Raw genomic sequence first — 15,903 nt, 5'->3', positions numbered from 1 at the left:
CTCTAAAATCTCACGGCCTCTGAGATTGATGTTTATCTGAGCAATAAATGGTTCTTAGCTTGAAAATAGTCCCATCCCTTCATTTCTAGCAGCAACAGTGACAGCCACGAGGGAGCCCCATCCCATTCCAGGACACGCTCCCAGACTCTCCCCCTTGCTGCCTTGTGAAGGCTGACCTAGAACAGAGACTAAAGAATAAAATAAGGATTTATTAAGAGGCCTCAGTAGATCTACCTTGGGCAGCACAACCCAAAATGGCCACGAAAGTGGACAACCAGTCACGGGGCCTCTCACTTTTATAACTTCTGCTCCATTTGCATACTGGAGCTAATTGTCCAGTTATAGCTTTAGATTATGAAGTCCCATCCTGCCAGAGTCTTCCCCCAGACTGGGGTGACTCCGGGTGCTGGTAAAGTCTCTCCTCCAACCCGTGCCTTCAAAGAAAGACTCAGCAGTCTTCAGTCGTGTGGTCTCAAGGCAGCTTATTGCAATAATCTCAAGGCACACAGACTCCCTGACATTGTCCCTGACTCCTTCTCCCTCTGCGTCTCTCTCCGTCTCCCTCCGTCTTCGTCTCCCTTTGTCTTCTTCTCCCAAGGGGCTGGTGCCATCTTTTATATCACACATTACCTATTAAATGTTTATAGTTTTTCCCCAGTGCCTATTACCTATGTTGAACAGTGGTTTTCTACTCTAAACCAATCTGTGAGTGCCAACATCACCAAGAACATGGGGAATAGGAAGGAGAAAGAAGGAGGACAGGGCACGCCCAAATCCCTCCATCTTAGAACCTCTGACCCCCATGTACAAAACTCAGACCCCTCTGTACAAGGCCTAAACCCCCCTGTACAGCACTCAAAAATCCTACCTTTTACTTTGTGACTACTTCTATTATAATATCTAAACTTTTGTGATTTCTTGTTCTTCCTGCAAAGTTGGTAAATTGTTCCATGGGTCAAACTCAAAACCACAGGGGTTTCCAGCTGCATGCCAGGGTCTCAGAGGCTTCTGCCCTGGGCCCGGAACATCCAAGAGTGTCTGAGGGACACCTTGGGTTCCGACACCATCCTTGTTTTTCTCTCTCCAGCCCACGCTGCCTGTGCTCCTGGCCCTGAGATTTGGATCATTTGTGCTTGGTGCCCAGCTGGAGCCAGAAGAAAGAATTGTTTTATCTCTTTGCAGAGAGCTGACAGGAAGCCCAGACCCGGGCGCTAAAACACGAAACCGCGCGGCGCTGGCCTCACCTGGAGGAGCCGGAGGCGGACGCCGAGGAAGCCGAGGTTTTGCGGCGCCTGCGCGCGCGGCTGGGGGACACGGAGACGCCCAGCTTCTTCTTGGGGGACTTGGATCGGCGCCAGGGGTCCTTCCACTCGTCCGCCCGCTTGGACGGGGCGCTGCCCAGCGCCGGGGCCTCCTTGTCCTTCTTTGGTGCCTCGGGCTGGCGGCTGCAAAACAGGCACGGGGTCAGCTGGGCTCGGAAAGGTGGGTGTGTAAGGGCTGCGGGGAAGCAGCCAGAAATGCTGCTGTAATAATAATATATCATAGCATAATATATATATTATATCGTGTCGCACTAGGACACGAAATAATGTATGCACGCTAAGATTGAAGGAGTAAAAGGAAGTAAAAGGAGCCAACTTTACTTTTGACCTTGCAATATATAGAATTCTGAAAGTGGCAGTGGATTGGAGGGTGGAATTGCCACCTCTCCAACCACACTGGTCAAACCAACAGTCCAACAATTCTCTCCTCCCACAAAGAAGAATGCAAAACAATCATTATTTACGTGAAGAGTGCGTGAGAAACTCCAGGAGAAATACGTAAACTAAAGAAGGCATAGAAAACTTTTAAAAGAACTTTAAAAAGAACAGAACAACAATATATATTAAAAAAAATTATTATATATTACATATTATAATATATATTATTATATGTAATATATGATAATATATTATATGTAATATGTATATTATATGTATATGTATATGATAATATATTATATGTAATATATGATAATTATATGTAATATATGATCAAATAAAATATAATAATATTATTTAATATTATAATACTAATTAATATTATATTGTTTATTATAATAATATAATACAATGACAATATATGAATATATTATATAACATTATATAATAATATATTCACATTATATGAATATATTAACAATAATAATTAATAATAATAATATAATTATTTATTAATATTAATATATTATAATAAATTGTATGAATAAACATACATGGCCATGGAAAAATCCCCAAATTCATGCCTTTGATTGATTGCTTGCAGCTCCTAATCTCCCCTGTGGGATCCCAGCAGCATTTTGGGGTGGTAAAGGTTTAGAAGAACTGGGTTTGGGAACCTGGGACAAACCAGAGCTGCTCTGCAAACCAACCAAGCCACATTCTGGGAACTCCCTGGTCCCACTGAGCACTCTGTGACCCCCTGGCTGATTCCAGGCTCAGCTCTTGGCCTCCAAGGACTGGACACAAGCAAGAGGGAAGGGAATGGGAAACGTGGTTCTCCCCAGAGAATGGAGAGCTGGAGCAAGCCCAGCCTGGAGCAGTGGAGGAGCCACCAGCAAGCCTGGATGACTCTGAGGTTGCCATCACCAGGACACGCCGTGGGGCTGCCACAGGCCAAGGCACAGTGACCTCCTTCCACCCTTCCAAAGGGAACACTTCCCTCCCCAGCTGGCCACAAACCAGGCTGGTTTACCCTGGTGCTCAAACAGCACCAAAGAGGTGCCCAGCCAGGCCTCACTCTCCACTTCCTCCCTTCCCTTTTTAGGGCCCTACTTTCATTTCCCCTTTTCTGGTTCTCTGGGTTTCCTTTCTCCTCTCCAACCCTCTGCAAACAATTCAGGGCCAAGTTTTCAGCACCTGCACCAGACACTTTCTTAAGTACTCCAGGATGAGTTTCTTGAGGCTGAGACTTTATTACCTCTCTTATCTCTGGGTGATTTAACCTGGAATTAACCTGCACTCAACTCCTCAATTACCTGCTTCTAACCTTCTCCATGGGGTTTCGGGCAGAGTTTGTGAGGGATTAAAGCTTTCTGAAGCCTCTTGCACTCACCAAATTAGCAGGACAATGATGCACTTACTCCTTTCCTCAAACCAGTGAGTTCCCAGGGAATTTGGGGAAGGTTCAGCCAGTACCACCCCATTATTCACACCACTGAAGCAACCACTCCCCACACAACTTCCTCTACCTTTTTGAGATAAAAAAGCCACCTTCAAGTTTTCTAATAATTCCAGGCACACTTCAACAAACCCCAGGGATAATGAAAGCTCTTGGTCAGGAGCCTGTCCTTTGAAGACTTTACACCTCACAGAAGCCTCATCCCTTCCTTTTTGGCAGAGTTTCCTCATCCCCAGCCCAGGGCTGGGATGTGCTGACCTAAAAATCCAGCATCTGACTCCTTCCTTATCTCTACTGATGTAAAAGCAATTCTACTCTTTGTCCCACAACTCCCTCGGAATATTCAGAGGAAAACCTCTCCTTTCACGTTCACCCCTCCCACCAATCTCACTCCAGCTCCAGCAGAGGAGAATTGGATGCCTCCATCCCACACAGAAGTGCTGAGAGCCCGGGAAGGGAGTCCCAGGCAGGCTCCTGGCTCAGCCTCACTCCCCAGCAGCCCCATTCCATCCTCCCCCTTTCCCAGCACTGCTCCATCACACACTGTTTAACTCAGCACAGGCAATCTGCAGTGCTTTGGTCAAGTTTTCCCAGTTACAGCCACAATTCCATGAGAATTCCACCTTGGAGGAACACCAATGTGTTACAACCTGGTAACGTTCAACAGTCCAAGCTGGGCTCAAGGGCTCCTTCCAGCAGATGTTTACAAATCCATTTGGAATTGCCAATTTCACCTCTGGAATATCCTCAAATCAACCGAGTGCAGAGCAAGAAGAAAAGGAAGACTGGGAAAAGCCTCCACACCTTGCATGAAGCAGCAGGATAAAGAGCAAGGAAAGGGGGAGAGAAAACCATGTGAGGGTGCTCATGGAAAATGCCCAATATCCTGATCCAATGTCCCTTCCCAGGGGACTGCAGTCTGTGAGCTCTGGGAGATGCAGGGGGAACATTCTGCTGGCACAGGCAGCTTTATCCAGGATAAAACCTCTGGAGAAGTTTCTCCAGAATGACAAATCTGAAACCAACAGCTGTGCCAGGGCAGGTTTAGGTTGGAGATCAGGGAAAGGTTCTTCCCCCAGAGGGTGCTGGCACTGCCCAGGCTCCCCAGGGAATGGGCACGGCCCTGAGGCTGCCAGAGCTCCAGGAGCCTTTAGACAAAGCTCAGGATTGGATTTTGGTGTCCTGGGCAGGGCCAAGCATTGGCCTGAAGATCCCTGTGTGTCCCTCCAGCTCAGGACAACCCACAAGTCCATGAACTAACGAATGCCCTCGCACCTCTCCAGGCTCAACTCCCTCCTGAACCAGTTTTCAGAAAGAAAAGCATCCTACAGGATTTATTCTCCCTTAAAACCACCTCAAACTCACATCCAACAGCACATCCTGGGAGCTGGAACAGCTCCAGCTGAAGTCCAGAGCTTGGGAGCACGGATGACTCTGAAGGCAAATCTCATTTACTTCCACCTATTACCTGGTTTGATGCAATTGCCTCTGGATGAAGTCACCTTCTGGAAGGAAGGAAAACCACAACAGAAAGGCTCATTTTGGGGTGTGCTTGGCTTTTTGACTCAGCACTAAACGCTACAGACAAGGAAGATGCTGCTCCTGACAGGACAATTTCAAAGCCTTTCCTCAGAGCTTCCAACGTGCGGCATCACCAAAGAAACTCGTTCAACCTAAAACTGGGATCTGATGCTGCTGCATTCATCTTCTCCAGTGGAATTCAGGAGGCAGAATGGGAAGTGAGCTGGAGCAGCTCCCTAGAGAACATCCCAGTCACAGCCTGGCCAGGTCCCACGGCTGGGAGATGAGCAGGGGAGGATTTCTGCTCACTTTCACTCTTACAGCCAGGTGATTTTGTGCTGGATCTGGTGCTTGGTGGAGCTCCCAGCTCCTGAATTCAGTAAATTAAAAAATAAGAATGCTTTGCTGCTGGTTTAATGAGATCAACCTGCCATGGTGAAAAGGAAGGAAGGAGGGAAGAATTCCAGGGCTGGTGAGCCATGGGATCAGCTCAGGAGTTCATCCTCACCCTCAGCACAGCTGCCCAGGCTGCTGGCAAGCCTCACCTACTTCAGAACAGAGAGTGGCAAAGAACTCTCGTGTTCATCCCAGTCTTGTTCACCAAATTCCAATTTTTAGGAAACAACTGAAGTATTTCAGAATTAACTCCTAAGTCTCTTCCACAAGGTTTTAAAAGAATTAATTAGAGGGAAGAAGAGACAAGGCAAGAATGACCTAAAACACCTGAATTTGCACCCAGATCCTCAAGAATCACTTGGGCAGCAGCTTCCAAAGGCAATTTTACCCTTAAAACAACTGAAAGTTTTCTTTTCCAGAAGGAACATGCTGATGCCCATTTGGCTGGAATGTAATGACAGCAATCAGGAGAAGTGAAGCTGAACCTGGCTTTGGCAGGGAGAGGAGGAGCAGAGGCAGCTCCAGCTGGCAGCACCCCAGCGTGGCTCAGCCAGCTCCCAAATAAGCCTGCCTCCCAAAAAAAACCCGGGCTGAACATCACTGAGTCCAACAAAACTTTGGAGGAGGGAAAAAAAAAAAAAAAAAAAAAGCTGCCCAGCTCAAGTTCTCCTCATGTATTATGCAAATGCTGCCAAAGCATTTCTAATCTTGGAGGGGAAAATGAGCGTGCAGGGGAAAAGTGTTTCCTGTCCTTCCCATCCCGTGGGACAGGGAACCAAACCTTATCACCCCTGGGCAGCAGTGACGTCAGCCTGGCTCCAGGGCTGCTCTTCCAGCTCCCTTTTCTCCAGGAGGAAAGTCCAGGGATGATTTAACAGCCTTTGTGTTCCTGCAGGAAAGCTGTGATTGCGTCAGCAGCGCTTTTCCTTCAGTGGCAAGTGGAATTTTCCAGAGGAAATGGACTCGAGGAATGACTGGAGCCATGTGCCAAGGCAGCTGTGAAGCTGTAAATTCCAGCAGAGTGCAAGCACGCAGGAACTCTTCCTGTCTTGGAGTAATGGAGAGGGACAACAGCTCTGGAGAGCCACCTACGTGTGTCCAGGACAGGGAATGCTGGGCCTTGGAGCTGCTGCCCATTGAGCTGGGTGAAATATTAGCAGGGAAAATGCTTTTCTCAAGCTGTTTCCATCTGAAGCTGAGTTATCAGTCACTTCAGAAAAAAAAAAAAAAAAAAAAAAAAAAGGAAGGATTTCTTCAAAGCCTGATGGGGAGAGGCTTGGAAATTAAAGAGTGGAGATACAATCTGAACCTCCAGGATGAAATCATCCCAGCAGGGAGATAAAGCTATCTGAGATGGCATCTCCCCTAAGGGCTGAGCATTTGACGCCTGGAGAGCCTCCTCTCCATGAGCAGGAGGCAGCCATCCTGCCTGGAATGTGCCAGTGATCCTGCCCTGGAATTACCTTGTTCCACTAAAATCCAGGCTGGGGGATCTCCCTGTAACTCCAGCTCTGAAATGCCAAAGAAAATCACATTCCTTGAGATCCACATCCGAGTCACTCGCTGCCCTCCATCTCGATTTAGGGTTATGAAATTCTTCTGCTGCTGCTGGGGAAGTGGAGGCTGCAGCTCAGGAACCATAAGGACCAACAGAAATTCCAGGCAGCAGGAATTTTTTGTGGAGAACTTGGAAAGCTTGGTTTGATCCACAGACTTTATCATCATGGAATCACTAAATGGTTTGGGTGGGAAGGGACATTAAAACTCATCCAGCCCCTGTGCAGGGACACCTTCCACCATCCCAGGGTGCTCCAAGTCCCATCCAACCTGGCCTGGGGCACTTCCAGGGATGAGGCAGCCACAGCTTCTCTGGGCAACCTCCATCTTCAAAGGGAGAAATTCCTTTCCAATATCCCATCTAATCTGGCAGTGGGAGCCATTCCCTGTGTCCTCCTGTCCCTCCATGCCTTGTCCCCAGTCCCTCTCCAGCTCTCCTGGAGCCCCTTTAGGTCCTGGCTGGGGCTCTGAGCTCTTCCTGGAGCTTTTCCTTCTCCAAGCTGAACACCCCCAGCTCTCCCAGCCTGGCTCCAGAGCAGAGCTGTTCTTATCACCAACTTCCCCAAAGTCCTGGGAGCAGAAATGAAAGCAGAGCTGTCTAAGCAGGTTCCATGGCTCGGGGTGGCAGCTGCACCACGAAAAACGGGGATGTAAACAAGTTGTTATCGTGTTTATCACAGCAGAGCTTCCATGCAGGGCACTGGATTGAGATTCCAAAGAACCTTGGATGTGTTCTGTATGTGAAAAGAAGGGAATTCCTTCTCTGAGCAGTCCTGGAACACCTGGAGTGTGCAGGAGCAGAGGTCCAGCTCCAGCTGGAGCAGATAAATCTCGTCTCAGCCTGGGAAACTCAACAGCCTGGGGTCATTTGCTTCCCTTAATCCCCTGCACTCCTGGAAGCTGCCCAGGGAGGTGCAGACACCTGCAGAGCAAATCCATGCCCCTGGACAGAGGTGTTCCCCCCTTCACTCAATTTTCATGGACACAGACTAAATCAGGGCATTCCAGGCTTTCACCAATGCCCAGCTCCAAAACCAGGAAGAGCACACAGCTGTCTGTCCTGCCTGCTCTTCCTCCTGTGGCAGGACAAACGGGAACAAATGAAGGATTTCTTTTAGGAATTAACAGATTTCCACAGGGAAAACGAAGAGGATCCCAAATCCAACCATTCTCCCACCTTTAGGCAGCAGGATGAGATGCCATCACTAAGCCCTCCCAAAACTCACTGACAGCTACTTTCATTCAGAGCTTCTACACCCAAAAAATAAGGAACAAATCCAGCTGGCAGCACTGGGAGACTCCCAGAAGCTCTCAGGAAAGACAAAACAACGACCCAGGAACACTCAGAATTAGAGATTCTTCCAAAAAAACGAGTTCAGTTGCTTTGTGGTGCACACACCACCATGAATCACTCCATTTGCATTCCCTTCTTTTTGCCACTCCTTTATCTAATCAAGCTCATTCCAACACTTTCTGACTTGCAGGCCCTGGATAACCTGCATTGATTCCAGAGCCTGGGTTATCCTGCTCATTAACGTGCTCAGAGATTAACAAAGTCAACTTGAACCAGCCTGAGAAAACAACACAAGGGTGAGCACGGCCGTGGGATCACGTAACCTTTTGTCCTGGAATCTGCAGCACCTCACACTCCAGGTGACACCTCGGGAGCAGCTGGGAAGAAGCTCAACGTTCCCTGTTGGAAAGGTTTTAGGAGGATTTATGATTTGTCCTTTCTGACTTTGCTGTCAGGTGTCTGAGTCCCCGCTCACAGGGTTATTTTGGTTTTTAATGGCTGCCTAAGTGCTCTCCATTAATAGGTTTTAGTCCTGATGGAGGGAACTTCCTTCCAAAAAAAGCGTGGTGTGTGCGATAATGACAGGATGGTCTGTCAGACTCTGCTCCTTCCTGGCACCTTCGGAGCTGCTGTCACCTCCTGGGAACATCTCTGAGGACAAGAGCCCCCTCCTTCTCCTCATCCTACCTGGCACTGGTGGTTCCATGGAATTGGGCCTCCATATCATGAGAATCCCAGAATCATTGAGGTTGGAAAAGAGCTCCAAGGTCATCAAGTCCAACCTGTGACTGATCCCCACCCTGTGCCACGTCCTGTCCCTCCTTGGACACCTCAGGGATGGGGACTCCACCATCTCCCTGGGCAGCCCATTCCAGTGCTCAATCATTTCTTCCATAAAGAAATTCCTCCTGAATCCAACCTGAGCCTCCCCAGGCACAGCTTGAAGCTTGTCTGGTCTTTATGGGAAGAACTTTTAGGTCAGACGTCAGGACAAACTCCAAGATTGGAGATGACAATGTCTCACTCCATGGTTCATTTTGCCAATCTGCTCCCCAGAAGAACCCCCAGCATTCCTTGGAGAGGAAATGCAGGTGGGAAAGAAACCAATGCCCATCTCATGAACCTTCTTCCTCCTTGCTTGATCAACAACACCGAGCGCCACCCCAGCTGAGGGGGCAGCAAAATTGAGGTGCCTTCTCTCTCTGGTGGGTCCAACCCCAGCCCTGCACAGACACCCCAACAATCCCACCCTGGGCATCCCTGGGAGTGGTGTCCAAACCCTCCTGGAGCTCTGGCAGCCTCGGGGCCGTGCCCATTCCCTGGGGAGCCTGGGCAGTGCCAGCACCCTCTGGGGGAAGAACCTTTCCCTGATAATCCAACCTAAACCTGCCCTGGCTCAGCTCCAGCCACTCCCTGGGTGCTGTCCCTGTCACAGGGACATCAGTGCCAGCACTGCCCCTTGGGAATGATCTCCTGAATCTCCCTCAGGGCTTTGGGAATACAACTACCAACAGGCCCCACAACACTGAGTTGCTTCACGAGCTCCTGGAACAAACAGATTCCATCAGATGCTGGTGGGATAAAGGCCTATGGCAACAACAGAAAGGATTAAAGCAAATTATTTCAGTGTGTGGAGCTTCTGCCCCCAGCTAAGGGTCAGAACATCTTGCACTGCTCTAAGTTTCTTCAGAGGACATATTTCATGTCACTTCTTTATCCCTGAAAGGCTTTGCACAACAGGGAGCTCCACCGGCAAGACGGAGAGAAAAAGAAGGAATTTTTGCACTCAGCAAAAATCAGGCCCAGCCTGGGGCATCAGAACTCGTTCTGGAGATGGGAGCAGGAGGACAGACAGCCAAGTTATCCCTCTAATTGATCATAAAGTGTCCTGGCTTGTCTGAGTGTTCAATGCCTGAGGAGGGAGGAGGAGGAGGAGGAGGAACAGTTTTACCATAAGTACAATCGCAGATTTTAAACTTCTTGGAGTGCTCACCTTAAGCTTGGGAAATAAAAAACCTCAACCCAAAGCTTAAAACAGCAATTGCACATTCACAGAACCATGGAATGGTTTGGGCTGGAATGCATCTTAAAGCTCATCTCATTCTACCCCCTGCCATGGGCAGGGACACCTTCCACTAGCCCAGGGTGGCTCCAGCCTGGCCTTGAGCAGTTCCAGGGATCTGGGATCCAGGGCAGCCACAGCTTCTCTGGGCAACCTGTGCCAGGACATCCCCACCCTCAGAGGGAAGATTTTCTTCCCACAGTCCAATCTAAACCTGCTCTCTGCCAGTTTGAATCCATCTCCCCCCTTGTCCTATCACTCCATGCTCTTGCTCAAAGTCCCTCTCTCTCTCTCTCTCGGTGGCTCCCTACAGGTACTGGAAGACGATTTTGTGAATTCCTTCAAAAAAGGCCAATCCACATGTGACAATCCCATTGGAGCCCAAACACCGCAGCCTCTTATTTCCAAAGGTACAAGGAGAAACACTTGTCCCTGCATGCATCAGGGTTTAAATCCTTGTTAAATGCTATTCCTCCTCAGCTCCATCACCCAGCAATGCTGGGAACAACTCCGGCTTCTCCACGTTTTTAGCCTTGAACTAAAGCCTTTTAACTTTTTAGCCTTGTTTAGAGATCAGGTTAAACCTTCCTGCTTCCAGCAGAATGGAAAGGCAGTTTGTTCCTGTATTCCTGGCTGTTTGCTGTTGGGCTTCTCTCAGCCCTTGATTCTGTAGCTCCTGGTTTGTTCCTTCCTCCAGCTCCTGCGGGAGCGACCGGCATGGACCTGGAATTACCGACATCCTCAGCTCTGCCTTGGGCAAAGCTCAGCGCTGCTTGCACAACCCCTGTGCAGGAGTTCTCCACGTTCTGTGCAGGAGTTCTCCACGTTCTGTGCAGGACTTCTCCACGTTCTGTGCAGGACTTCTCCACGTTCTGTGCAGGACTTCTCCACGTTCTGTGCAGGACTTCTCCACGTTCTGTGCAGGAGCTCTCCCAGCCCCATGGAGGAGCTCTCCCAGCCCCATGGAGGAGCTCTCCCAGCCCCATGGAGGAGCTCTCCCAGCCCCATGGAGGAGCTCTCCCAGCCCTCTGGAGGAGCTCTCCCAGCCCTGTGAAGGAGCTCTCCAAGCCCTGTGAAGGAGCTCTCCCAGCCCCATGGAGGAGCTCTCCCAGCCCCATGGAGGAGCTCTCCCAGCCCTGTGAAGGAGCTCTCCAAGCCCTGTGGAGGAGCTCTCCCAGCCCTCTGGAGGAGCTCTCCCAGCCCTCTGGAGGAGCTCTCCCAGCCCTCTGGAGGAGCTCTCCCAGCCCCATGGAGGAGCTCTCCCAGCCCTGTGAAGGAGCTCTCCCAGCCCTCTGGAGGAGCTCTCCCAGCCCATTAGCGACAGGGCCGCGTGGGCCCTGGAAGTGGCAGGAATGTTAACGGGCAGCCGTGGCGTGAGCCAGCCCGGAGAGGCTGGACCTGCCAAAAGCTGGGATCCTGCAATTAGGGAAAGCCCAGAGTCTATAAATAGAGCCCCAGGTGTGTGCTGTGGCCCTGCTGTGCATCCTGCTTCCCAGGAAGCGCGGAGCAATCCCAGGTGTGACACGTTAAACGAGCTCGGGAGCTGCTCAATCCCAGGATTGCTGCCCCGCTGGAGCCTGGCACGGAGGATTCTGGAGAAAAGGTGAGACAGCTCGAGCTGCTGCACTGCCATGAGGAAGTTGGGAGCTGGTCACAAAGTGACGTGGGACACAGGCCAAAGCCAGGTCACGGCACGAGCGTGACGGGGACGCCTGGGGAAACGCCAAGTGGCGGATGAGGGATGTGGCCTCCAAGGGAGAAGCTGGAATTACGCTTTCACTTGTTAAAAAGCTTTTTCAAAACTTCTTTCTGCAGGTTTGTTTTCTCCACCAGACACCTGCAGAGCTGTGGGACGGGGTCATGTTGACATGGATGTCCACCATGGGAACTGAAATCCCATGGCAGGGGATGGGATGGGCTTTAGGGTCCCTTCCAACGTGGGCAACCTGTGCCAGGGCCTCACCAACCTCACAGGGAAGAATTCCTTCCCAATATCCCACCTAACCCTGCACTCCCTTGAACTTAAGGCCATTCCCTCTTGCCCTGTCACTCCATGCCCTTTGAAAAGTCCCTCTCTGTAGCAGACTTCAAACAAAAAAAAAGCAAAGAGGCGCAGAAACTATTTCTGAATGACCAAGACTCATCTCAAGGAGCCTGTTTTGGAGACACAAGAGGCATCCCCAGCTCCCTTGTGCCAGAGGGAAGCAGGGAATGTGTATCCCCTGAGTGCTGTCCATCCCATCTCTGGGCTCCCACGTGGTTTCATGGAATGAGATGGATCTGAGATTGGTGAGCACAGCCACTGTTCCTACCCAGCACCCTTTGGGCAGCCCAAACTCTCCCAAGAGAGCCCTGCCCCAGGACTCCAGGAGTGCCAAGGGAAGGAGCAGCCAGCAGGCTCATCCTTGGGTCACGGTGACTGTCACTGACTCATGACCTCGAGCTGCCAAGCAGGTGACATCACTTTCATTGACATCATCTCCATCACATGGGTCTGGACAAGATCTGTCCCATCACCAAGCCAAGGAGAGCACAAACCACCGGGCAAGGTGGTAATTAAGGTGCACAAATTGTGGTTGTGAAGATTATAATTAAACGGAACATGTAATTATGGTATTCCTATAACTGCTCTGGAGCTGCTGCTGCTCCTCCAGACCGTTCTGAAACTGTCACTTCCTCTTGGGAAAGAGGGTCAAAAATCAGCTAACCTTTCAGTAATGCAGATAAAAATTTTGGGTTGGATTCAGGGCTAAGCCCTGATTCCACGTGGAGCCTCATTCCTGGCATTCTTAGCCCTGCTCTTCATTGATCCAACTCTTCCTCATGCCCATCGTGTTTCACGCCTTCCTCCAGTGCAGAGGAACAGCACAGACACCAGGCAGCAGGAAAAGCTCCAATAAATCTTGGGAAACAGCTTCCCTGCACTTCTCTGTGCTCCACACACCCCTGTGTGTCCCCAGGGTGCTCCACATGCTGTGGGAGTCTCCGTCTGCCACTCTTCCCAAGAAACTGTTCAGCAGTTTTCCTGGAGATCCCAAAATCATGGAATGGGATGGGTTGAGAAGGACATTGAAATCCATCTCACTTCACCCCCCTGCCACGGGCAGGGACCTTCCACTAGACCAGGTTGCTCCAAAATGTCCCTCTGCAAAAAATGTGATACTTTTCCATGATTCTGAACCAGACGAGGTTGTGACATCAGAGCTTCCATTCCACTGGGATATTTATCCAGTTGTTTACAAATGTGCCTCAGCCAGAAGAGGCTGGGAAGGCAGGGTACATAAATCATTGACAGAGGAACAAAACAGGAATCACATTCCTGCACTTTCAGTCTGTCTGGTTCCATTTTCTCTTTCACACAACTACGATTTCCACAAACAATGGGTGGTCAGAGGAAACAAACCTGACCTCACACTGCAATTCCACTGAGCAGAGACTCGTTCCAAGGACAATTCCCTTACTTTTTCGAGTTGTACTCAAATCTCCAGATACTTTCGCTATCCACAAACTCCCAAAGCAGCCCTGGTTCTTGTGACAGACATTTCTCAAAGCCTCAAAGGGAGCCACCACAGCCCTCCCAGGAATCCAACCCGCAGCAGCCCCTCATCCTCCCAAAACCTCTCCAGCCAGAAGGGAAGAGGGAGGAGCCGACCATCTCCATACCAAAGGACACCCCTGCTTTCAGGGTCAGGTTTTGCACTCTCATTGTCACCGATGTTTTAGCTCCACTTAGTGGCCACAAGGCTCATGAACTGCTACTGTCCTCAGCAGTCACACCCACCCGGATCCTCACTCCCATCAGTCACCAGCCAATCCCAGCTCGCACTTACCTGGGGAGCAGCGGGGACCGGGGCTTTGCCTTGTCCTTGTCCTTGTCGCGCTCCCGCTCCCTGTCGCGGTCGCGGTCCCTGTCGCGGTCCCTGTGCTGCCTGTCCTTCTCGTCCCTCTTCACTCGCTCCCGCTCCCGTTCCCACTCTTCCTTCCGCCGCTGCCGCTCCTTGTCGCGCTCCCGTTCCCGCTCCCGTTCGCGCTCCCGCTGCCGCCGCTCCCGCTCCCGCTCTCGCTCCCGCTCCCGTTCCCGCTCCCGCTGTCTGGTCTCTCTTTCCCTTTCCCGTTCTCGCTCTCTTTCCTTGAAAAAAAAAAAAAACACAGAGAAGCCACGGTGATGCTGTGGGAGCAGCTCCCAGCAAAGCCTGGCGGGCCTGGGAACGCCAGGAATGACATCCGCCCTCCCTCAGCAAAGGATTGAGATCAATAATCTGCAAACAATGACATGGAGACCAATGATCTGGAGATCAATGATAGATCAACAGTCTGGAGATCAATGACAGATCAACAATCTGGAAATCAATGACTGATCAATGACAGATCAACAATCTGGAGATCAATGACAGATCAACGATCTGGAGACCAACAATCTGGAGATCAATGATAGATCAGCAATCCAGAGATCCAACAATCTGGAGATCAATGATAGATCAATGATCTGTAGATCAACAATCTGGAGATCAATGACAGATCAACAATCTGGAGATCAATGATAAATAACAATCTGGAGATCAATAATCTGGAGATCAATGACAGATCAACAATCTGGAGATCAATGATAAATAACAATCTGGAGATCAATAATCTGGAGATCAATGACAGATCAACAATCTGGAGATCAATGATAGATCAATGATAGATCAATAATCTGGAGATCAATGACAGATCAACAATCTGGAGATCAACAATCTGGAGATCAATGATAAATAACAGTCTGGAGATCAATAATCCAGAGATCAACAATCTGCATCCTGCTGAGCAGAACCTGGTTACAAACCCAGCATCACATCCCACACAACTGTTGTTTTCAAAAGGCAACGCTTGGATTAATTTGGTTTATGAAGCTCATTAAATAAATGTATTGCTGTTTACAAGTCTTTCCTCTCGTTGCTGATCATTTCTATAACCAGATAATTAACTTTGCAAATGAGCACCAGGAAAATAATTGGTGATGTGTGGCCACAGTGAGGCCCAGGCTCCTGTCCTGCAGAAAACAAGGATTTAGAGCAAAGGAAAAGGTACTCTTGAAAGGATTTGATGGAAAGCACTGAAAAGCTCCCCCCTGAGCAGGACTGGTTGGTTTGGTCACTGCTCCAGAGGCACAAAGTTTGCATGAGGGGAAAGGAAGAGCAGGGAAAGGTTTCAGAGCCTTGTTGTCATCCAGATCCATTCCTGGTGTACCACCCACAACTCCTGGGATTTCAGCACCTGGCTGCTGCTGCCCTGGGCCTCAATCCTGACATTTGCAGTCAGGCTGGAGCCTCTGCTGCTACACAGAGCACACCTGCCCAAATCTAATCCTCTCCTTCCCAGGAATTAACAAGGAACCCTTTCCTGCACCAGGACCTTTCCTGGAAACTCCCTCCCTCTCCAAGATGTCCAAGGATGGGCAAGCACTGCTCAACTGCTACACTGAGGAGCAGCCAAGGAGCAGGAGCAGGAACCACCCTCCCACCTCAGACATGGAATTGTTAAGGTTGGAAAAGACCTTTAGATCATCAAGTGCAACCCTCAGCCAGCACCATCACCAAGGTCACCACTGACCATGTCCCCAGGTGCCACATCACAGGTTTTCTGAACACTTCCAGGAGTGAGGACTCCACCACTTTCCTGGGCAGCTTTTTCTAATGTTTTACACCCTTTCCATGGAAGAGTTTTCCTAAAATCCAATCTAATCAACTCCTGGTGCAACTTGAGGCTGTTCCCTCTCCTCCTGTCGCTGTTCCCTGGAGCAGAGCCCGACCCCCCCGGCTGTCCCCTCCTGGCAGGAGCTGTGCAGAGCCAGGAGGGCCCCCTGAGCCTCCTTTGCTCCAGGCTCAGCCCCCTCAGCTCCCTCAGGATCCTCCAGCCCCTTCCCAGCTCCCTC

General features: G+C 50.1%; 1 protein-coding gene across 4 annotated transcripts in view; it reads right to left on the bottom strand.

Annotated features, from left to right (window-relative positions):
- Nucleotides 1-15,903, bottom strand: part of ZC3H18 (zinc finger CCCH-type containing 18) — a 46,783-nt gene that overhangs the window by 14,241 nt on the left and 16,639 nt on the right. For all 4 annotated transcript variants that reach the window (XM_053987075.1, XM_053987073.1, XM_053987076.1 and 1 more), the window contains 2 exons: nt 13,820-14,118; nt 1,245-1,445 (listed from right to left, as the gene is read on the bottom strand). In XM_053987075.1, coding sequence (XP_053843050.1) covers nt 1,245-1,445; nt 13,820-14,118 — 500 coding nt within the window. The remainder of the gene's footprint in view (nt 1-1,244; nt 1,446-13,819; nt 14,119-15,903) is intronic.

This window comes from Vidua macroura, chromosome 11, assembly GCF_024509145.1.
Source record: "Vidua macroura isolate BioBank_ID:100142 chromosome 11, ASM2450914v1, whole genome shotgun sequence".
NCBI classification, from domain to species: Eukaryota; Metazoa; Chordata; class Aves; order Passeriformes; family Viduidae; genus Vidua; species Vidua macroura.
Note: the sequence above shows the minus strand (reverse complement) of the source record. Positions and strands in the feature narration are given on the sequence as shown.